We start from the raw sequence: 23694 nt of genomic DNA, 5'->3' as shown, positions 1-23694 counted from the left end.
TTTGATAAAAACACAATATATAATTTTTTAAGTATTGATTTATCTTATATATTTTTTCCGACAAAAACAAAAAAAATCATGCAACAAGGGGTGAATAAGAGTTTTCACAGTTTATAAAATTTTATCCCCCATTTTATCTTTATTTGTAAATAGACGTATTTACTTGCTTTCTTGTTGGTTAAATGTTAATATTTCTGAAACCGTTGAGTTTTGAGATAAGGTGTGTTATACAAAACTTGCTTGGAATTTCGCCTATATTTCATAAATGCAATAAAAAATATAGCATTCCATTTAAAAAAATGACCGATGACGTCATATCTTTTTTTTGGTCCACCCTGTATACAAAAGTTTATGTGAAATAATGCGCAACTTAAAATAAAAGTCGACGGGTCCGAGCGTTTTCTCAAAAAATTTTGTCTGTAATTTTTATCGAATTTATGCGAAACTTTAGGCGGTCACTGTATAGAGTATATCAAGTACTATCGATCTTCTTAAAATAGAAATAAAAAATGATATAAATAGTAAGTGACCGAATACCGAATATTGTCAATATTCACATACGTCTTGTACAAACTGAAACTTTTAATAAGAATAGTAATAATGCAGGTAGACCGAATGTATCGGTTCCAATACCACAAATTAAAGAATTGTGATGTTTTATTTTGAATGCACAAGAAGAGCAGCCAAAGTTTTTTTGGAGTATCTTGCATACATTTATGATGTTTAAGGATTAATTTTTTCAGATGGTACTTTAATACTTTGGCAGCAAACATTAATGATAGTTCAATACTGATGAAGCTAATTTTTAAGGTCTCTATCAATTTTCACATTAACAACCAATTTCAAGGCAGGAGAAAAATATTTGAAAGAGTGAGTCAAAGAGAAAATATTATCTTTATTAGGGCGGTTAAATTAGAAAAAACTTTCCCATTTTGATGCTTATTATAAATCCTTTTACAGCGTTGCAAAATATTTATTGGTTCCTGAATTACAGGTTAATAATATATAAAAAACGCCAAACTTTATTTTAAATATTATTTCCAAAATTATTCGTTTTAAAACTTACTTTTAAAATTAAAATGTTTTATACTTTTATGTGCCCTACAAAACTATATATAAGAAAGCTTAGACATTGTTTTAATAATTTAATGAAGGAGACATATAATTCGAGATCGATGACAGAATTTCTAAAACCTTTAACTTACAACTTAACTTACAACATACTTGCCAAAACGGCTATGAATAAACTAACAAAAATTTGGAAAGATAACCATATTACGAAGTCAACAAAATGCAACTTAGTAGAACACCTCTTATGCCAATTGTCTTAGACAGCGATAAATGGAGGAACAACCATGAGATCACGATATTTCAGCCATAAAGTATATGACTAAAGAAAGAGAGAAAAAAAATATATTTTTTTTTAAAATAGCCCGACAATGAAAATCTTTATTTGCTAATCATGGAAAACGCTCTGTAATTTTTTTGTTACCAAAAGAAAAGCGGAAAAACAACACAAAAGCAACTTTGTTTTACTTTTTTTTAAACAGAAATGTTAATTCTCTGTAGATCTGTTACGAAGCTGTTTTGCAGACTCTATCAGTTTGGTAAAAGATAATTAAGAGTATTGAAAAGTCCCTTTAATATAATTTATACAAACCGTTTCCATCCTTCTAACGCTTTTAACATTGATTATTATTAAAAAAACTAAATTAATTTCAAAGTTTTTTGAACTGCAAGTTTAACGTTTTAGTAAAGTATGTTTAGGTATATTAAATTAAAAAGTAAACTTAAATTAAGAAATAAATGTTTGAGCATCATAAAATATCTGAAAATGTCTGCTTGGCAAAAATTTAATGTTAATGTTATTAGTTATAAATCTTAAAAGAACATTACTTTTAAAAATAAAAATTCTAAATATTATGAGTAATTAAATAAACTAAAAAAAAATATTTAAAACTAAAATATATATTAAACTATAAGATAAACTTGATTGACTTATCATTGATTAATAAACGCCTCTAAAAAATAATAAAAATATCAACAAAAAATTAAAGCAATAATTGTATTCCATAAGGTAATTTTCAAGTGTGCTTTTCAAATTCAAGTTGCATTTTATGACGTTTTATAAATTCAAAATTAGGAAAGAATTTAAATAAAAAGTTTAATATACAATAGCCCAAATTAATAGATATATATAAATATATTATATATTTAGAATTTAAAAATAAGTAAAAATAATTAGCTGCCTGAAAATTTAAGACAAATAGTGAAAGTAAAAAAAACTACGCAAGCAGCTGGTATTATTAAATAATCATCCTTAAATTATCCTTAATCATCATTAATTAAAAATGTCAAGAAGTATAGCGATATAACTCCTTACATTTTAAAGAAAATTGCCTTTACTACGTGGAATTTAAAAAATTTAACTGCCAGATATAATTAAAAAATTGCTTAAAATTACATCAAATGCTTAGAAATAAAAAAGATTCAAAAATGGGATTCAAAATTGATTAGATACCTGTAACACAAAAATAAATGTTAGTTAAACTGAAATTAAAAATTCAATAATAAAATATGTATAGTTAAATTTACAAAAAGAAATAAATAATTTGTTTGGTATTAAATAATAGTATGATAATCATATGAATGAAACAAACAAATAATAATTCATGGCTCTCAACTACCTAAAATGAAAAATGTTTATTATTCAACTTTTTAAAATTTAAAAACAAAATAAACTGCTTTGAATTGGAAAATCAAAGTTCAAGGGAGTATTGAAATACTGACTTTTAATGTACTGACTGATAAATATAATAAATAGGTTTTTCAGTAAATATCTTATCGGAATAAATAAATTCACATCGGAAAATAATTATTCTTTTGCTACAATTCTTTAAAGGTATGAGTACATAAAGAAATTTACATTGTCTGTATCACCAAAAGCAAAGCTTTGATTTATTGATTTCTATTTTTTGAGCTTATAAAATTGTTACTCGTTAATTACTGAAATAATATTAAAGTAAAATATTTTAAGAAAGTTGCTAATACATAAATTCTTAGAAAAGCAATTAAACTATATATGTTGTTTCCTTAATTAAAAATATATTTTAAATTTATACTTATTATATTTAAAATATTTATACTATTATTTTAATTACTCCAAAAAAAAATCCATAAAACCCTCACTTGGAACTGACAAAAAAGTATTTATTTCCCTAGTCTATTTAACAATTTTAAGTTAAAAATTAGTAAAAATAATCACCTAGACAACCTGGTAAAAGAAAACGATTCACGAACTACTAAGTAATTAAGGGTTAAAAAATTTAACTAGCTGGTAATAATAAATACCTTAAATCTCAACTAGTTAAAAATGAAAAATAGTTAAACTTGTAAAATTTGTCATCCAAATGCATAAAAGAAATAAATAAAAATAATATACATATACTAATAATATAAACTATAAAAATTTCTAAATTAAAGAAAAGAATTGTATTTTAACTGCCTCGTATTAAAAAATAAATAACGCTCAAGTGTCTAATAAATTAAAATTATGTGATTAAATCTTCAATGTAAGATTGTTTAAGTATTTATGCTTAAATTAAAATGCTTGAAATTAAAACGTAGTAAAATAATAAATAAAATAATTACCTTAAATGACTAAACAAAAAAACATATTATTAAAAAATTTCTAATATTAAAAAAACAAATTTAAGTTATTAGAATTAAAAAAACACTCTCTTAATAAAAAAAATATATACCACAGGTACATCTGATATTGTAACTAAAGTGATAAAGTAACAAACACGACTGAAAATATCAATACTTGCAGCTAGACTTTTTTTAAAAATGTGTATTTCCACCCATAATAAAAGCTTTTGAGCAGACAAATACTATTGGCTGCATAGGAACCATAAGAAAATATTAAGAAAAGAGTCTATATATGCACAAGGACCATATTGGAGCAATATTTGCGTTAATGGCACTAATAAACTTCATTCCTTATTAAATTTAAAAAATAGTTAATAAAACATATTCTAGGTAATACAAATAATTAAAATACGTAAAAATTGTATATTTTATTTTTAATATTTCATTTTGTATATTAATTCAATTTTTCAATTGAATTTAGTTCAACTACTTATCCAACTATTATCAAATATAAAAAGAGGTAGAAACTTTAAATGGTATGTACGTCATACACAAATAGGTTATGCACCAATTTATTTAATTTAGAACATAACGAGGGCTTTTAAAATTATTATAAAATTTCCATGGAATAATAAACGTATATAAATTTTACTTGAGTACACGTTTTAATGATTTACCTAATTAAGTATTAATTAATCAAATATAGATAACCTGAATCCTGAAATTAAATAAAAAGTTGCTAAGTTCTTATTACTCGGGCCAACAATAATCCATTAAATTATTTTTAATTAAATTTTATAAATTTGAAGCAAGAGTAATTCAAAATATATAATATATTTTGCTAACTCTTATGTATATTATAAATGTTCCTCTATATCATTTTTTAAATTTCTCTAACCACTCTTTACTTACATGTAAACATATTCTCTAAAACAAATCTTATACATAACATCTTAAACAGTAAACACTAAATCTTTATGTATAATATGTAAATAATAAATGGCATTCATGATATGTTTATGTTACTATAAGAACATTGATATGTTTAGTTACTTCTTGTCAGGTAAATCGTCTCTTTATCTAAAAAGCAGTGTTTATTCTAAATGGTTTGGCTAATTTCAAATATTAATTTTTATAGAAAACATAGCCCGCACCCAAAAATGTCAATATTTATTTCTATTAAACCATTTATATAAGATGTTTTTTTTAGAGGCGGAGAACTTTCATTTGGCAACACTGTTTTTTATGATAGCCGACCTGATAATTCTGGGTTATTTTTAAATTAGTTTGGTTTGGCAATTCATCATGAACAGACTCACGCTGGAGCAACGTTTCCAAATTGTTCAAATTTATTTTGAAAAACATGGTTCTATTCGAGAAACACATCGGGCATTACGTGAGTTTTATGGTGCTCATAATCGTCCTTCAGAGAGATTAATTCAAGAAACTGTTGATCATTTTCGCAATACTTTTACTCTAGTCGACAATACGCATGCCGTAAGACGCCGTACAGTGCGCACGCAACAAGCGATAGCTGCTGTGCAGCATAGTGTTGATAATGATCCAAATGTGTCAATTCGTCGTCGTTCTCAACAAGTGAACTTATGTCTATCCACTTTAGGGAAAAGTTTGCGCTAAGATCTCGGATTGCGAGCATATAAAATTCAACTTGTCCAGGAGTTGAAACCCCAGGATCATCTTTTGCGCCGTACATTAGCTGAATGGGCGAAAGGAAAGATTGCTGTTAATCCACGATTTCATATGAATATTTTGTTTAGTGATGAAGCACACTTTTGGTTAAATGGCTATGTAAACAAGCAGAATTGCCGAATTTGGGGGGATGAGAATCCACGAGCTATTGGCGAAAAACCGTTACATCCAGAAAAACTAACCGTTTGGTGCGCTTTATGGGCCGGTGGAATCATTGATCCTTATGTCTTCAGAAATGCTGATCGTCAGAACGTTACAGTAAACGGTGAGCGATACAGAAACATGATAACCAACTTTTTTGTGCCTCAATTGGAAGCCGTTGCAGGCGTTGCAGAAATGTGGTTTCAGCAGGACGGTGCCACGTGCCATACAGCGCGCCAAACAATTAATTTACTGGAAGAAACATTCAAGCAACGAATAATTTCAAGCAATGGACCTGTAAACTGGCCAGCTCGTTCGTGCGACTTGACGCCATTAGAATATTTTCTTTGGGGTTATATTAAGTCGCATATCTACGCTGATAAACCCGAAACGCTTGAGCACTTGGAAGCCAACATACGACGCGTGATTGCCGAAATACAGCCTGCAGTACTGGAAAGAGTGTGTGAAAATTGAACCTTTAGATTACGCCACGTACGCGCCAGCCGTGGGGGTCACATGCCCGAAATCATTTTTAAATATTAATGCCAAAAAAAATTCTTTAATATAAAAGCAAATTTGTTCATATCAATAAAATATTTTGTGTTTAATTTCAATTTAAAGTTCTCCGCCTCTAAAAAAACACCCTTTACAATAATTTTCAATTACAAATTATGGCAACGAAGAAATTTTAATTAAATTATAGCTGTGATGGTTTGGGTTAAACTGTAAACGAATTGAGCAACTAATTTTTTTTTTTTAAATATTGTATTTAGTTGATTTTCTTGGCTAAATTTAAAGACTTACTTTATTTAAATGAGAATTCTTTGATTCTATTTAGTTTAGTTATATGAAGGCAAAAATAATTTTTGTTTTAATTTAAAGAAAAAAATTATGAGTGTTGTCATTTAATACGAGATCTGAGATTATCATTTTTTTTTGTACAATATTTAATTTAAACTCTTAATACCTTTTCATTTCATAACAAGACAAATAGGAAACCAAAGTTTTGTTAAAAAATATTGTCCTATGCTTTTAGTATCTCATAATTGAAGGCAAGAAGCCTCATTCTTGCCAAAAAAATTTTTGAAATATTTAATCTCAACAATGTCTCTACTATTCTTCTGATCTAGGCACATAACCCAAAGGTTCCTCCTTTTTCAGATCATTTTTAATATCTCATGTCCAGTGTTCCACAAAAATAAACCACTATTAATTTTTCCAGTTTAAAGATGATAATACAACATTACAACAGCATCAGGTGAACCTGGCTCTTTACATAACTGAAGATGATCTTAGAAGACTTATGGAGGAAATAGTAAGAGCAGCAATTACACAGTGCTTGGCAAAGATAAGGCATCAGGTCTACCATATTGGAATCCTGTTCTGAAAAAGAGTGGAAAGATAGAGGCTAGGAACAAGAGTTCACACAGTTACAAGCCAGTATAAAAGTTTTTTTTATTAATATTTAAAACTGATTTCTGTGACGTGAAGTTGTCTGGTAGTTATTGATTTTTTAGATGTGAAGATTATGACAAATATTTAAATTCAGAAATATGTTTAGTTTTCTTGTCTTCATAACCAAATATGGCATGATCCTTCACTATACCAATATTGAGGGAAAAAAGTGTTTTTCTGTTGGACCAATAGTTACGCTAGTTCAAGTTCAAAATATATCTACAAGACTATAAAAAAATAAGGAAAATGCAGATATAGTGACATATTACGCACAGAAGTCAACGATCTCTTCAGCCTGAGGTGCTTTCTTAAACTCCTCACTTTCCTGATCAGTCTAAATAATGCGGTAAAGAAGTGAATAAGATACTTGTAAGGGCTTTTGAGATACATGTTATTGTACCAGTAAATGCAGCACTACCCAATTTGAAGAAAATATGGAGAGATAAAAACAAAAATAATGAACGTAACGCTGGCTTCAAAATATGTGCGAATTTGAACGACTTTTCTAGCTATATGATTTTCTAAATAGTAGGTTATTCTCATTTCTAATCTGTTCATTTTTTTGTATTTAGAACAATGGTTTTCTTAACCAATTCCGTTTACCATCGATTTACCTAGCCTGAATACTACAAGAATAAGTTTGTGATGATCCAGATTGAAAAATTGCCAAGTAATTAAGGTATGACAGATACAATATAAAGGATTACGCTTGTGAACTAAACTTGAATATTTAGCCCTAATGAATTCATCTGGATTCGCCAAGTTCACAAAAATTCTTCTTTGGGATAATATTTTTTTCCAAGAATATAATATGCAGTTGTCTTTTATAAACTTCATGCAATACTTTGGCCGTAGAAAGTAGGCAGTTACTTCTAAAGTTAAGTCATTCCTATGTAGATAACTGGAGAAGCAGCTACTTAAATATGAAATAGAGAATTAAGAGCCACTTTCGCAATAGAGTACGAGGCCCTCCTTATTATTGGCCAAAACAAATTTGTAATTTGTCCTTGCTAATCTTCGATAACTCTAGGCTGAAATTTCTTCCCACTCATTATTAGTATCTCATGTCTAATTTTCCTTAGAAAGAATACTTATCAAATTTTGCAGTTTGAAAATAATATAAACACTATGCCTAGTAGCTGCTAGATGAACTTAGATCTGATGAAGTCTGAAGTTCAAGTATAAGAATTTATTATTTATCCTCAATGATACCTGCTTTTTTCCTTTGTATCATCAATGACTCTATAAAAACTAATTAAGATAATAATGACAGCCGTCATGCTGATAACGCTGTTGCATAAGATAGAGAAATTTTTAATATTGCATTCTAGGATATTGCTGAGGCCGTAACACATAAGAGCAAAAAACATATTTGTAAGAATTTATGAGTTGAACGTTATTGTACTTATTGCAGATATTAGGTATATTCGGTACATCATCCTTCTATTTATTTGAATTGGTGAAAACTATAGTTCTAAAAACAAAGAACAATATAATTCCAGCCAAAAAATCTCTCAAGCCTTTATTATCTCGGGCCTTACTATAAGAAAAAACTTACAACTTCTGTTCATCAAAACAACTCAATTACCAAGTAACCGAGGTATAAATATGTAAACTCAGCATCCAAATGTTATAGGATGGATTCACAAAGTGCAACTTTATTTTCACGGGAGGACTAAGAATATAGGCAATTGTTTTAATTAAATACAATACTTAAATTTTCAGCGTGGAATCATTCTTAGTTGGTATTTACCAATGCGTTTCTGCGATTCTGGTTTTAACCAAAATAGGGTAAAACGTGACGTCCCGTTAATTTTAGAGAAGTGAAGTTAAGGTTGAGGACCTGGAAATGGCAAGCAATTTGGCTAATTGCCCCTATGTTAGAAATTTTTTTATATTCTTTTCAGTTATTTCTTTTCAAGTAGTAACGTGTTATTGAAGGTATGTTACTTAGTAAAAAAAAGCTAAATTAAAGAGAGAATTTAAAAATAATTTTGGCAATTATAGGCGTTTATGGCTTCACCCATGCAAATTTACATGGCCATTATTTATTTCAGATCCAATAAAAGCAAAATAATTTATTTGGGAGAAAAGAGTGGCTCAACTCTGGAGGATCAAAAAATTTGACTTAATTTTTTAATCAAACAGAAAAGAAAATACAAAAACATAAACTCTTTAATTTCTAATAACCAATTCATTTCCCCGACTGTTTTTTAGATGCTAATTTTTAAGTGGTGAGGAAACAATAGATCACACTTACCTGTTAAAGTTTTCAACCAAAAGAGTAACCACGGTTTTTACCAATTCTACGCTGAAAATCGGTTTAAGTTTCATATTAGTTGGATGATTTTTTGGTTTGATTTGAACTAATTGTTGATTTAAGACTGCATCACTATACCTTCATATTAATTAAAAATAGCTTTTAAGAACCTAATAAAAACCTATTTGAACACCATATTAAGCATCAATTGCTATAAAAAGTTATTAATTTTATTTGACGTGTAAGTGCCTTAATTTTAAATTTAGCCAAGAAAAAAATCAACCGCCTTACAAGCAAAACAATAAAAAATCAACTAATCTTCCGGCCATCCTAAATCCTCCCCAATCAAATCGTAAAACTTTTGATTGTGTTCCCCGAAATAACTTCGTAATTTAGAAACGACGTGGGGATCCACCCTTGGGTGTCTCCTACCCTTAGTTTCTCTTAAGCACCTATCCGAAGTTTCGTTCCTTAAGCAGAAGAACCCTTTGGTTTCGTTAAAATAAAAATTATGACTTCCTATCTTGGGTTCCAGGCCGAGAAAACGTTCGATTTTTTGCAGCTGAGGAACTGGATCTTCTATAAGCATATCGCCGTTGACTACCAGTAGTTGTTCTCGTGGAAAAACCTAAAAATTTGAGTTTAGTAAGTTAAATGTATGTTACAAAATTTTTTTAGTACTTTATAAATAAATAGATTAAGAGAGCGAATTTTTAACAAATTCACTGAGTTTATTGAATGTTTTAGATAAAAGTTCTTATATATATATATAAAGTTTTGGCATATTTGGTCGTATGTTTTAGTGTAGAAGGCATTAAAATGTTAAAAAATCATTTTTTGTAATCACTTATACGTGTTTCTACCTAATAACTGTTTCAGGACGACAGAAACACATTTATTCAGTACCGTTCTTAAATATAATAAATATTCTAAACAATAATTCTCTAGGAATATTGCCATTATGACTTATCGTTAAGTAGTTTCATTTTTAATGCTGGCCCACTTCTATACTTGTTTGCAAATTTAAAAAAAAATCGAACATTGTGGCGCGAAACTGTTTAAAAGTTCAAAGGTTAATTGAAAATTTTCAGCAAGCCGCATGGCATATTGCGGGGGTTAAATTATTATTTTTTACCTAAAAGATTGGGATTTTTTTATTTTTTTTTTAACCTAATATTATAATAGTATTTAAAAATAACTAAGTTTATATATAATTTAAGAAGTTTAATTAAAATTATTACAACAAAAAAATTATTAAAATATGATACTATGGATTTTTAAGTACTTTTATGAATACTATTAATAAAACAACAAATATATTTAACAGCAAAATCAATCATTTTATTGAGGCATTTTATTAAATTGGCAAACTAAAAATTACTTGAATTACCTAGAATAATATCGTGAAAATAAATACAATAGAATTACAAAACTTAATTTACTTGACGATAATTACCTGGAAAATAATAGAAATAAAATATTTATAACTGATCAAATAATATATTCTGGAATATAGCAAAAAAAAGTCATAAATTCTACAAGAAAACCTAATAATGATAATAATTATCTTTGAAGGACGGAATAAATTGGGGAATAACAGAGCGGAAATATGTGAACTTTTCAACGATTTTTGTTTATGAATATTGGCAAGAATGTAAAATCAAATAAAAAATAACAATACTGTCGATTCTAAGTTCTAATTTTTTTTTAAGAATATTCATGTTCTTTAAAATATAAGTTATATACAGAGAATTTTATACAAAAAGGTTTTTATCAGGTTTGCATTTTAAAGCCACTTTTACACCTTCCAATTTTGATAACTACATCTTATTAAATTGAGTGAAAATTTATCTGACTAGAAAGCTTCTATTGCTATTCCTATTTTAAAGTCTAGAATAAAGAATATTACAGATAGAGCCCAATGTGTTAACTTTATTAATGAAAAAGTTAATATTATTGAAATTTTAAGAAAGGTACCTTTAAAATGATTGAATGACAGATACAGTATGATTTTTGATGTAAAAGAAGCACCAAAGATAACGCTTTTGGCTTAATAAATAGTCAAGTCTCCAACCATTAAAATAAACTAAAGAATTTAACAGCTTTCGAGAAACCTTTAAAAGCTTTCAATATTATTTCTTATAGTGAATGAGAGATTGATATGAGACTTGAAGGACATGCAAATCGTATGGACGTCGAAATATGAAAAAAACTACTGAAATAATAGAATTCTGTTAAATTACTAAATAATTAAAAACTTTAAATTATCGACATATATAACCCTATAGAACTAAGATTTATTTTTAAAGTTCAGCAAGGCAAAATTATAAAAATAAGATTTTTTTTAAATTTATGTTTTCTTTATTTTTGTACTTGGTCATCTTCTACTGTTAAATATAATCCATATTATACTAACGTAAATTCAATTCTCTAATTAATATTAATATTACTATTATTCAACTTCATCACGCAGCCATAGTTTTATGATTGGTTTGAAAGATGGTTTGATCCTTCGCTTCATTTAAGATCTTGCATATGATGGTGCTCAGCATGCCGTCTGTGGCGATATTAGATTATGAGCACCGGGTAGTTACTTAATGACTTCAGTTGTTTTACGTAAAACCAATCCTGTAACTCCAATCACTCTGGAACTATTGTGGTCTTTATCTTTCACAATCTTTATTCTTTAATTTGATGGTCTTCATAATTAGGATATTTTTCCACTTCATTTTCTTCAATGTTATATTCGGATGGAATAGCGACATCTATCACTTGGCATGTTCATTGTTTCCTGTCTTTAATACTTTTAAGCAAGAAGATATGAGATAAGTAGACTAATCTATATGTTAAGCATGTGCACCCAAAAATGAACGAAAACTTGTTTCAGAAAGTTGCTACATCGGCGCTGTTGATCAGAAGTGCATCTCTGATTGGCTTAACCCATCTTTTGATCATCTTATTATTATATACACCTAATGATAACTAGACCGCTGGAAATAATTGTAAATATAAAATTTGGCAATGTGTGGTTTACTCCAAAGATATTTTATTACATTAAAGACAGTCAAGTGACGCCGGGGAAAAAAAGCACAAACTATGTTTTAAAAATGAAAAATGTTACTCTTATTTTTGAATGTCTTCAAGAAATTAAACCGAAGCTCTAAAGAACTGCATATCGGACACAAAACATCATCAGCTCCCCATAGCTTTAAGTAATCCTATCATACACGGAAACATTGCTAAAAAACAAAATAATTTACATGAAACAATTTGTTGTGTAGGTCTGGCTTCATTTCAGGATGTCAATAATATGTCACATTCACTCTCTGAAAAAAAAAATCATGACTCATAAATACAGGGTGTTTTAAAATTCGACCTTCAACATAGGGATCTCGGAATCTATAAGAGATACAAGAAACTAGGGCAAAGTTGAGAATTTTTATGCGTAGCAATATGTCGTTTAAAAAAATTAAAAATTTCGAATGGTTCCGAAGATATTCGAATAAATATAAAATTTTGAAAAATCGATTTTAGTTTTTTCTGAGCTTCTTTCTTATCCAATTTTGAAATAATTTACGAATAATATTTATCTTTTAAAAAATTCTAAATTTTTGGAAAAAAGTAAATTTGCCGCAAAAGGCTGTGATAAACTGACTTACATATTGTTATTATTAATACTCTTATTATTATTATTAATGGAGAGTGATCCCGATCATTGAAATAATAAGTGATATAATAATTACTTTTTTCTGCTTCCAAAGTCTCTGGAATTTTGTGGTTAATTCCATATACTTTAATATTTTTTCATTATATTTGGTTTGAATATCGGGATCACTAAATACTGATATGTCTATGAGATAGGTGATTTATTCCTTTTTGTTTTAGAAAACGATGTCTGGTCTATTGCATACCATTGTTTTATCAGTGCGAATTTCTACGTCCCAGTATAGTTTGTATTTGTTGGTATCTGTAATGGTGGTTGGAAAATACTTGTAGTATGGCGTTTCTTCTTTGACGAGCTTATATGTCGTTGGGAGTGCCTGTTGAATAATTTTTCCTGTCATGTTTTTTTTTTTGGTGTATTCTGTGTCTCCTAAGTTTTTGCATCCACCGGTAATATAATTTATCATTTTTTTATATTGGTGACATGTATCGGTGTATATGAGTCTTATTATATATCTTAGTAGTTTTACGTGGTTATAAAGTGACTTTGTATTGCGGAAAGAAATCTTCAGTCTCAAAGTTAGTTGCTAAAGTTATAGTTGCTTTGTGGTCCATCTATTGAGTCTTTTCTCTATATTTTGTATTCGGATATACAGGGTGTCCCAAAAGTGATGGATCAAACCCAAACAGGAGATAGAGGGAGTCATTTATAATCAAAATTACTCCCTATATTGTTATGCAATTGTGAATAGGTTAAAAGTTATAGCCATATATGTGTATTTTTTTAATTCCAGTACCTTTGTCAAATAATAGCTTTTAAAAAAAATATACAGTTGATTAAACAATCTGTTTTTTTTTATTGTACCTAGAAATGATGTACCTATCCAACAAAAATATGTTTCTTAAACATTACTTTTTAAGAGCACTAGAAAAACAATTTTTTTGGACTTTTTACAACTTTAAAAATAAGTACTTAACTTTGATGCCATTTTTTTGCGAAGAAAATATAAGACATGCGAGTGACCCTGAACCTTAAAAACTTCTTTAAATCATACTGATTCCAGCAAAGTACAACTTGAATAGATTATTAAAATTTCTTATTGTCTAATTAAATTTTTATTTTTTTAAAAAAGAAATAAGCAAAAAAAATATTCCATGGCTAAATTAATATTTTGCTTTATTATTTTACGAAAAAATAATAAAATTAAGATAGTAAAGTGTCTCAAAAATGTTTAAAAATACATAAGTATGTCGACTCTTAGTACTGACCAATTTATCTGCGGTTATTTTAAAGAATGTTGATTTGTCGTGTTTTTTGTTGTAAACAAAATTTAAAAATAATTTAAAATAGGTAGTGTTGTGTTGTCCAGGTACTGGCTAAGTACATACAATTTTGTATTATTTATACAACCGAACACATAATGCCTTATACCGTCCGTGAGTATGCAGAGATGCATTATGTTTATGGATTTTGTAATGGAAACGCTCGAGCGGCTGAAAGGGAATATCGTGAACGATATCCTGACTACAGGGTGTTTCAACGAGTGCATAACGCATACGTGGAGGGGCAGATTCCTGGAAATCCTCGCAGAATAGGAAGACCTGATGAAAATGCTGAGGCAGAAGATGACATCATTGAAATGGCATTAGAGGAACCTTCAACTAGTGTTTGCCGCATATCAAGACGGTCTGGTATTCCGAGAACAACAGTTCACCGCATTCCACGAAGAAACTAGTTGCATCCCTATCATGTACAATGGGTTTAAGATCTATTACCGGGTGATTATGAGAAGAAGGTGGAATTTTTTAGAGAAATGCTTCATCGTAATAGGCAGGATCTACAATTTTTTAACAAAATTTTATGGTCAGACGAATCTAGTTTTCAGAGGGCGGGAATATTTAATATTCACAATTTACACCACTGGGCATATTTTAACCTCAAAATTGTTAGAAATGACGACTTTCAACATCAATTTAGTGTGTACATGTGGAGTGGCATTTTTAACGGTTCATTAATTGGGCCGTTTGAGCTACCAGCCAGATTAAATGGTAAAATCTATAGGAGATTTTTGAAAGAAAACTTACCTGTTTCACTTCAGGATATTCCATTAAATATTCGTCAATCAATGTGGCTGCAGCACGATGGAGCGCCCACCCATTACAGCCTTCAGGTGAGACAGTTTTTAAATGAGGCCTACCTTGGTCGTTGGATTGGACGGGGAGGTACAATTCGTTGGCCACCGAGGTCGGGGGAGACCTCAATCCAATTGATTTTTTTCTATGGGGGTATTTTAAGGAGTTGGTATACGCCAGAGAAAATCGTAATGAGGAAGAGCTACGCCACCAAATAATTACAGCAACTAGATTAATTACCCAAAATGAACGTTCATTCAGAATGATTAAGAGAAATTTTATACGCCGATGTAGGTTATGTAACATTAGATTTCCCGGCAGATATTTTGAACACTTATTGTAAATGATAGCAAAACTATCATGTAAAACAATAAACAATTTTCTAATGTTTTTTGTACCTTATTGCAATCCACCAACCCAACAAAACACAATTATTTATTTTAAAAAATTGGTAAATATTGATTTAGCCATAAAATTCTTTTTTGCCTCTTTTTTGAAAAACTCAAAATTTAATTAGCCAATAAGAAATAATGTATTTAAGTCATGCCGTGCTGGAATCGGTATGAAACGTAGAAGTTTTTAAGCTAAAGGGTCACTTTTATGTCTTATATTTTTGAGAAAAAATGGCATCAAAGTTAAGGGTACTTATTTTTAAAGTTGTAAAAAGTTTAAAAAGAATTTTTTTTAGCTCTTTCGAAAAGTAATATTTAAAAAAATATTTTTATTAGAAAGGTACATCACTTCTAGGTAAAAACAAACAAAAAAACGCATTGTTTAATCCACTGTATAATTTTTTATAAGCTTTTATTTGACAGTGTGACGTATTTTTTGAATTTAAAAAATACATAAAAATGGCTATAACTTCTAAACTATTCACAATTGCATAACAACATAGGGGGTGATTTTATTGAACATGATTCCCTCTATCCTCTATTTGAGTTTAATCCATCACTTTTAGGACACCCTGTATATATCCGATAAATAATTAGCTAAGGATATATCAAGAGATGCGTAATTTTTGTCAGCTTGGCAAACTGCCCGGTAAAAGGATGTTCATTTTTAAAAAAATTGCCCAAGTTGCCGAATCTGTTTTGTATGTAGTGATCTATTATGCCTCTTCTAGATCTATTATGCCCTCTTCTTTTGTCGCGAAACCTTGGAAATTGTAGAACAAAAAAATATATAAAATTACTTATTTTAAAGCGAAAATATGCGTTGACAAATTTGACTTTGCGGCACGTACCTTAAGGGACAACCTCGTTGCTAATTGTTATTGTACTCAATAGTATGGTCAAACTACTTACGTAGACGTACGTATATAGGTGTTATCGTGAATTCCTTTTCAGCGAGCATGTGTTTAAGTGAATTCTTTAATAAGAAAAGTTACAAAAATAAAATGATTTGAGACAAATGCAAGATTTTCCAATAAGCGGATTATCTTCTTTTAATTTTTGTTTTTCTCTTCGTTTTTCTCCAAAAATATTAGCTCTCGTTCTCGTCCATTTTTGATGCATGTGTGTATGAGATGAGACCGTTATAGTTTGCCATTCATTATTCTTTTTCTTGAACTACTCTATTTTCGATAATTGATACTATATCTTGACTTGATTACCATTATCAAGTTTACAATGACTAATCTAAATATTGGTATTAAAGTGAAACCGAAAAACCCTACCTAAAGTATGGCGAGAATACCGGTAGGTAACGAGAGTGACAGGCCGAATACCCGTGAAAAAGATCAGCAGTGTACGGTATGCTAATTGTTATCATCTTCTAAGTTTATACCACCTACCACCTATATTTTATATACATTTTCTAAAATCAGTGCTTTCACCGCCACATGTTTTGATTGGTTGCTGGTAACAGATAGGACGCTAGCTTTACATATTTTTTTACAACATTTTTACAACAAGGAATCGAGTTTCACTGTTTGAAAGTAGTTTTTGATTTTCATTACTTAAGACTTTTCAACGATATTTTTTTCTAAGTTTAAAATTATTTACAGAAAGAAAACTAATTGCAACATCTGATGTGTCAAATATGGTATTAATTACACAACCGACTAAAGACTTTGAACATTGAAAGTCTAGAATTAATATTGTCGTGGAACTAAGGGCAGTTTGTTTGCTTGCAACATCCCTGATGCAAAAAAAACACATTATAATATCATACAAATTTGTCAGTTATTTTGACAGGCACAAAACAATACCACTGTGCCTCTTAAATAAAATATAAAGTATTTTCTTTGACAACATATGATAAGATACTCTATAAAAAAGCCAATATTCACAGTAAAATAAATGCAAATTACGTATATTTGCGAAAAATGCAACAACGTCGCATCACCGCTTAATCGTATTGTTGAATCCACTGACACAAGAATTCTTTACCAATGACATCGTCAAAATATATTTACATGATAAATTTTTAGAAATAATAGATTGTGCTTTAAATTATAAGCAACATTACCGTTTATAAACTCTTTATGCATTTTTTATTGTACTTTATAGAAGTAAAGGTACCTATCTAATAAAAAGCATTTTTATAGAAATTAAATATTTTAGAATTATTATAGATTTCTTAATAGATTTTGTTATTCTACGTTTATAATGACGTTTCTCTCTTGATATGGTGTTATGACCATACAATAGGTACAAGTTCTTACCAACAGTTCACAAAAATACTCAAATGCGTCTTTTTTATTTTAAATCCAAAAACTAAAGAAACAACACAGAAACAAATGCCAAATGTAAACACAAAGCCATTTGGCAAGATGATATTTCGCATGATAACATCTGCTTTTACTTGCCGTGTTGCCATTACAAATTTTTTAAAAGCGGTTTTAGGAAAAAGAATTTTAATAATTTGTTTTTCCTTGGAAGATCTTATTTTTGCAGTTAAAATAAGACATACCTATTTTTCAATTTTAATCCAGAAGCTAACATCAATAAGTTAAATTAACATTATTATATCTGTTGATATATAGCTGACTTCTTTACTAATTCTAGTCTGTCAATGTTCTGAAGACTGAAGATGTTACATACTTTTCACTTAATTCTTCGTCTTGCTTAAAAATTTAAATATAAGAAAAAAATTGCCCAATATATATATATTTATAGAAGAATAACTGAAGTCCTATAAAGTATCACTTTTACAAAAATAATTATAGTATAAGACTAATAATATATATCAATATAATAACTGATTGAAAATTTCCAAAAAAAGACAGTAATAATAACTGACTATTATTGCCGTAATATAAATTAACACAAATATAGATCATTTAATGTAATAATAAACTTTTTTTAGAAAGAGAATAATATAGCGTAGTAGAACACAAACAATAAATGTATTGGATTTATTGATTAGTCATTTGACGAGCCTAAGGTGTATCACATTAATAAACTACTTATTTCTTTGACAGTTGATATATAAATATTAATTTTTTTAGACTTACAGAAATAATTAGAATTGTTCTTACATTGTATGTATTCTTTTAATTATTGTACTTACTTGTACAATAATTAAAAGATAATAAACAAAAATCTCAGAGAGTTGTATTCTTCTATTATAGAGTTCTCAAAATTCATATGAATATTCAGATTAACTCCAGAGGTTTCAGTGTTAGAACATAAGCTTTTAATCCTAACTTCATGCAATACAAAAAACAGACAGACCCCATGGAAAAGTTTTTCTTTGCTAATTGCTCAATTCGGATTCCATGATTAACAAGATCGAATTCTTTTGTATGGTCAATATATATTGTGTTACCTCGGCTTACCACTAATTTGGTCTTTACTACCTATTTAAAAAGCGCTATGTCTATTATGGTTTTGCCTATGCTTCTTTAAATCTTCTATTATTTTAATTTCATATATTAGCAAAAGTAAAATAGCATTTATATAATAAAACTTAATTAAATAAATTAAACGTACCTCTAACCATCGATGCAAATAATGATGATAAGCAGAAATGGCTAAAGGTCGATACCCTTCATTAACCGATCCATTGGAATGTAAAACTAGTTGCTCGAAAGATTTTGGTGTAGCTGTGGGTAGAGCTGTAGGAGGCGAGGTGGCAGCGTTAGCGCGTAATTGAGTATAATCTGATATTGCCCTCGTGACTGGCTCTCGTACTATAAGAAGGAGTTTTATGCTGGAGTTCATTGCTCTTATCCTTTCTGGAACCTAAGGAAATAAGATTAGTTGTTGTTTTACTTTCTTATACAAGCTTTATTTAATATTTAAATAGTTAATAATATATTTTTTTTAATATTACTTGTTATGTAGATTTTATAAATTGTGAGCACAAGAAACTAGATATAAAATGAATGAAATGCAAAAAATTTTATAGAATAATCGCAATAATAGGCTAGGCCACACAATACTCAATTTTAAAATAATTTAGCATATTAGTCACCATACAACATAGGAAAAAATGCAAAAATGGTCTAAGATATTTTTACTTAACATCCAGTAAATAGAAGTATCTGAATTCTTATTGCATTTAAAATTTTAAATATTTTAAAAATCAAGAATGGAATAACTATCTTTAAAAACTGTACAATAGTTTTCTTTTCAAAAAAGGAAACGATATTTTTAAAAAACTTTTATTCAGATTGACAGCAAGTACTACTAACAAATGAGCTGCATATAATTGGTTTCACTCATATTTATAAGATATTAATATACTGACTATGCAATTACGGGAATTAACAGTAAGCAATATTATACAAGGAATATACGTTATACAGGGTATATAACTCCTCCCATGCTAGACGAAAGCATATCTTAAAGGGTATGTTTTCGTAAAATAGGGTACAGTAAAAATACTTAAAGGTCTAAACATAAAACGTAAAATAAAACATTAATCTTAAAATCTAAAAATAGGGTAAAACAAACCAATATAAAAATATAAAAGGATATAAAATATAAACTAAGTATAACTAGACCATAATACTTTCAAAAATAGTGTCTTTTGGGGTATTAGTTTTCTCGATAGGTCTTAATTTACGCACTGAACGAAACTTTTTTACTGTTAGATATAAAATAACTAGTACAATGAGAATGTAAATGAAAATAGTCCATACACTAGTCCTAGTTAAGGAAATGGGTGACGTAATGTCTTCAAGGCTTCTAGCTTGGCTTCTTAGTTCTTGTTGGATTTCATCGGTGGCTTTAAGATTTACTAGTTTCAAATCAATAGAAGGTGGATTGAATACAGGCGGCTTTTCTTGTACATCTTTAGTCCAGTTGAAGGTAGGAAGACTAACTTTCTCGTAGACTAATTCTGTTGGCTCGTATGATTCAAAAACCATTGACTTTATTTGAACCATGCAGTTTTGCGGGATTTCCATCAAGTAGGAACCTTGGAGGAGTTGGCTTGACTCGGAGTTGCCACATTTGACTTGGGCGACTGTGCTCGTAGGGGTGGTAATTGCCCAATTACCGTTAACGATTTGTACAGCATGTACATCGTGCAGGTGAATCGCAAATGGATGGCAGGTGGTAGTGATTGACCTTAGGGTAAGGAGCTCAACGGCACATGGCGGGTGGTCCTCAATAACTCTGCTATGAGTGTTCTTGCATAGAAATTGGTTATCTTGGACTTCTGGACATTTCTCGTCTTGGTAGAAATAACTCGTGCTGCTCAGCGCAAGATATTGTTTAAATGGTAAATTGACAAGAAAAGACTCATTACTTGGCACTGGTAACGTTAATAACTTATAGTATTGAAATGTAATTTCACTAACCAGTGGAAGCTCAAGAATGAAAGTTATTTGAAAGTCTTTAGCGAGGCTTTTGACTTGGATTAGTTTTTCTAAGGTCAATATATTTTCTACGTTATCACTAAGGGGTAATTTATCATTTTCATTAAGGTGTTTATTTAATTTCTTAATTTTAAGTAGCAATTCATCTGGATTAATAATCGAATTAAACAAGATGTTTGTTTTCGAAAATGTCAAAGCAACTTCGATTTTATTTAGGGTGTTGTAAATTGGTTGGTAGATTGATGTGATTTGACTAGTTATGACGAATATTCTTAAATATTCATGCAGTTGAACATTATGAATATCGTGTCGCTTAATTGATTCCTCTATTTGAAGGATCCTAGATTTTAGTATATGTTCGTTATGAGTAATGTTAGCGATGATATGCTTAAAGTTTTCAATAGTTTTGTCTAGGAGCGAAATACGGTTAATCGCATCAACTTTTAGTTTATTTTGATTTGATTGTAATAATCTTATATTTTGATATATGTTCTCAGCATCAGTTTGGTCTAAGTTTCCAGTGATGCTTTTAATAAAAGAACCCAAGGGGTTAAACAAACCTCTTTTCCGTCTATTATTAGGAGAAACATAAGGAAATATTTGATTTATTAAAATATCAATATTTCTTTCCATAGCATGAAGGGGTGTTAATGAATTAAAGTACTCGGCGTGATAAGTAGTACTGTTTTTTAAGTTAAATGATAGGGTTTTAGTGTGGTTTTTAAGAGATAGGAATTCATTGATTATTGGTTGTAAATCTATAGTTTGTACAAATGACCAATGATTTGTAACTAACTGTGCCGTTCCTAATTTGAAAGGCAACATTCCTGGATTTCCGTTTAAGTCGTGGAACTTGACGTTGATGGTTCCGTAGACGGTCCAGGTCCATCTGGAAGAAGAGAGACTGATTTAGTCTCATTGACATGGATTATTTCCTTCTTGTTATTTCTAGGGTTTTCTATCTCTAATTTGCTATTTTCTAAAATTTGAGTAACTGTAAAGGGGCCTAAGTACCTATCTTTGATTTTACCAGATCTTTTATCTGATTTCTTATAGATTGTAGAACCTATTTTGGGGACTTTTGTAGTTTTCGATTGATTAACTCTATCGATAATTCGTTGTTTGAGCGCGGTAGATTCTTTTGCGATTTCGTCGTATAAAATCTGCGTTTTATTTTTATGATTGTGTATATATTCTGTATATACATGCGATGCTATTAAATTCGTAGGGTCTCTGTTATCGGTATGACCGTGAACTAGCTCAAAAGGGGTAAAGTTAGTACTCGAATGGATTGTACTATTATAAGCTATAATCGCGTAAGGCATTAGTTTTACAACATCGGCGTTAGGATCAGCTTGACGCAATAAACGAATATGTTCGATTAGCGTGGAGTGTAAGCGCTCAATAGGTGAATTAGATTCGTGATGACTAGGGGTTGTAAAGTGAATTTCGATGTTATGGGCTTTAAGAAGTTCTTTAACAACTTCGTTCTTAAATTCAGATCCATTGTCTGATACTATAAGTTTCGGTACACCTAGAAAAGAGAAAATTTTAACAAGTTGTTCGCAGCAAGATATTGCGTTTCCATTGTATGGAAGAGCTTGTGCGAATTTAGAAAATTTGTCTATAAAGGTGAGAAACTTAGTATTCCCTATGATAAATGTATCTACATGGGCAATTTCAAAGGGTTTACTTGGTGTTTCAGTTAAGACTAATGGTTGATCTGGGGGTTTTCGATTATATTTTGCTCTTTGGCAATATACACATCGATTGATATAGTTGATGACGTCTTTCTTTTGTGATTTCCAATAGTAATTGGCTTTTAAAAATTTAAGTGTTTCGTCGATTCCTCTGTGATTGGTCTTTCCTTCGTTCCTATATTTAATCATGAGGGTTCTTTCGTCCTCTTTTACATTGTTAACCAACTTAGCGCATTCTATTAACCTAAAGTTTCGGAAATGGTTAACTAAGGCTTGGTGGAAATATTTTCTTAACTCTTTAGAGTAGAAATATATATAGGAAGGAGAGTGATTTAAATGTTCTTTTAAGAAATTAACAATCTGTGTCATATTTGTTGAAAGAGTTGCATGTACAATTTTATTCCCATCAAATATTTCATGGTCAATTTTAATGTAAGTTGGATAGGGCGATTGTTTAACAATAAATTGATTTAATTTATTATTAATAATCTCATCCAACAAGGTCATTGTCGTGTAATTCTGGTCCGAATTTGTCGTGTGTACGGTGTGTATCATTCCGTCATTCGCAATTAAATTATCTTGGGTATCAGGTTGCAATAGTGGGTCATTGTTTTGTTGTTGTGTTGGGTCAGTATTTATGGGATTTGGTGGACGAATTTGAATGTTAGACAAAATCTTGATTTTGGGTGATTTTGGCTTTTCTAAATTAGTTATAGTATTCTGTACTAATTCAGGATCCAGTGAGTTTGGGTCAAATTGATTTATGTTGTCGAAGAATTGTGCAATGTCAAAGTCTATGTCGCCTGGGCTATTTATTATAGACTCAGTTTCAATTGCGTTTACCTGTATGCGAGAGAGTGCATCCGCGTTTGTGTTTAAGAGTCCTTTTTTATAAATTATGTCGAAATTGTATTCGTCTAGTTTACATTTCCAACGCATTAATTTACTGTTAGGCTCTCTGAGATTTGCTAACCAAACTAAAGGTCTATGGTCTGTATATATGGTAAACTTTTGACCGTATAAATAAGGTCGAAAATATTTACAAGCCCATACTATACCTAGGAGTTCTTTCTCGATGGTACTGTAGCGTTGTTCGGTTTCATTTAAAGTTCTCGACGCGTATCCGACTGGAAGGTCTTGGGGTACAATTCCTTGTGATAGTACGGCGCCTAAAGCTACGTTAGAGGCGTCTGTAGTCAAGATAAACGGTT

General features: G+C 29.7%; 1 protein-coding gene across 1 annotated transcript in view; it reads right to left on the bottom strand.

Annotated features, from left to right (window-relative positions):
• Positions 1–4405: 4405 nt before the first annotated feature.
• The window catches only part of LOC126742261 (heparan sulfate glucosamine 3-O-sulfotransferase 1), a 95018-nt gene continuing 75729 nt past the window's right edge, over positions 4406–23694 (bottom strand). The window contains exons 5-6 of the mRNA XM_050448891.1: positions 18949–19200; positions 4406–9845 (exon numbers count right to left, since the gene is read on the bottom strand). Of these exons, the coding sequence (XP_050304848.1) occupies positions 9531–9845; positions 18949–19200 (567 nt within the window). The 3' untranslated portion in view covers positions 4406–9530. The remainder of the gene's footprint in view (positions 9846–18948; positions 19201–23694) is intronic.

The sequence above is a fragment of the Anthonomus grandis genome, chromosome 11, assembly GCF_022605725.1.
Source record: "Anthonomus grandis grandis chromosome 11, icAntGran1.3, whole genome shotgun sequence".
Taxonomy (NCBI): domain Eukaryota; kingdom Metazoa; phylum Arthropoda; class Insecta; order Coleoptera; family Curculionidae; genus Anthonomus; species Anthonomus grandis.
Note: the sequence above shows the minus strand (reverse complement) of the source record. Positions and strands in the feature narration are given on the sequence as shown.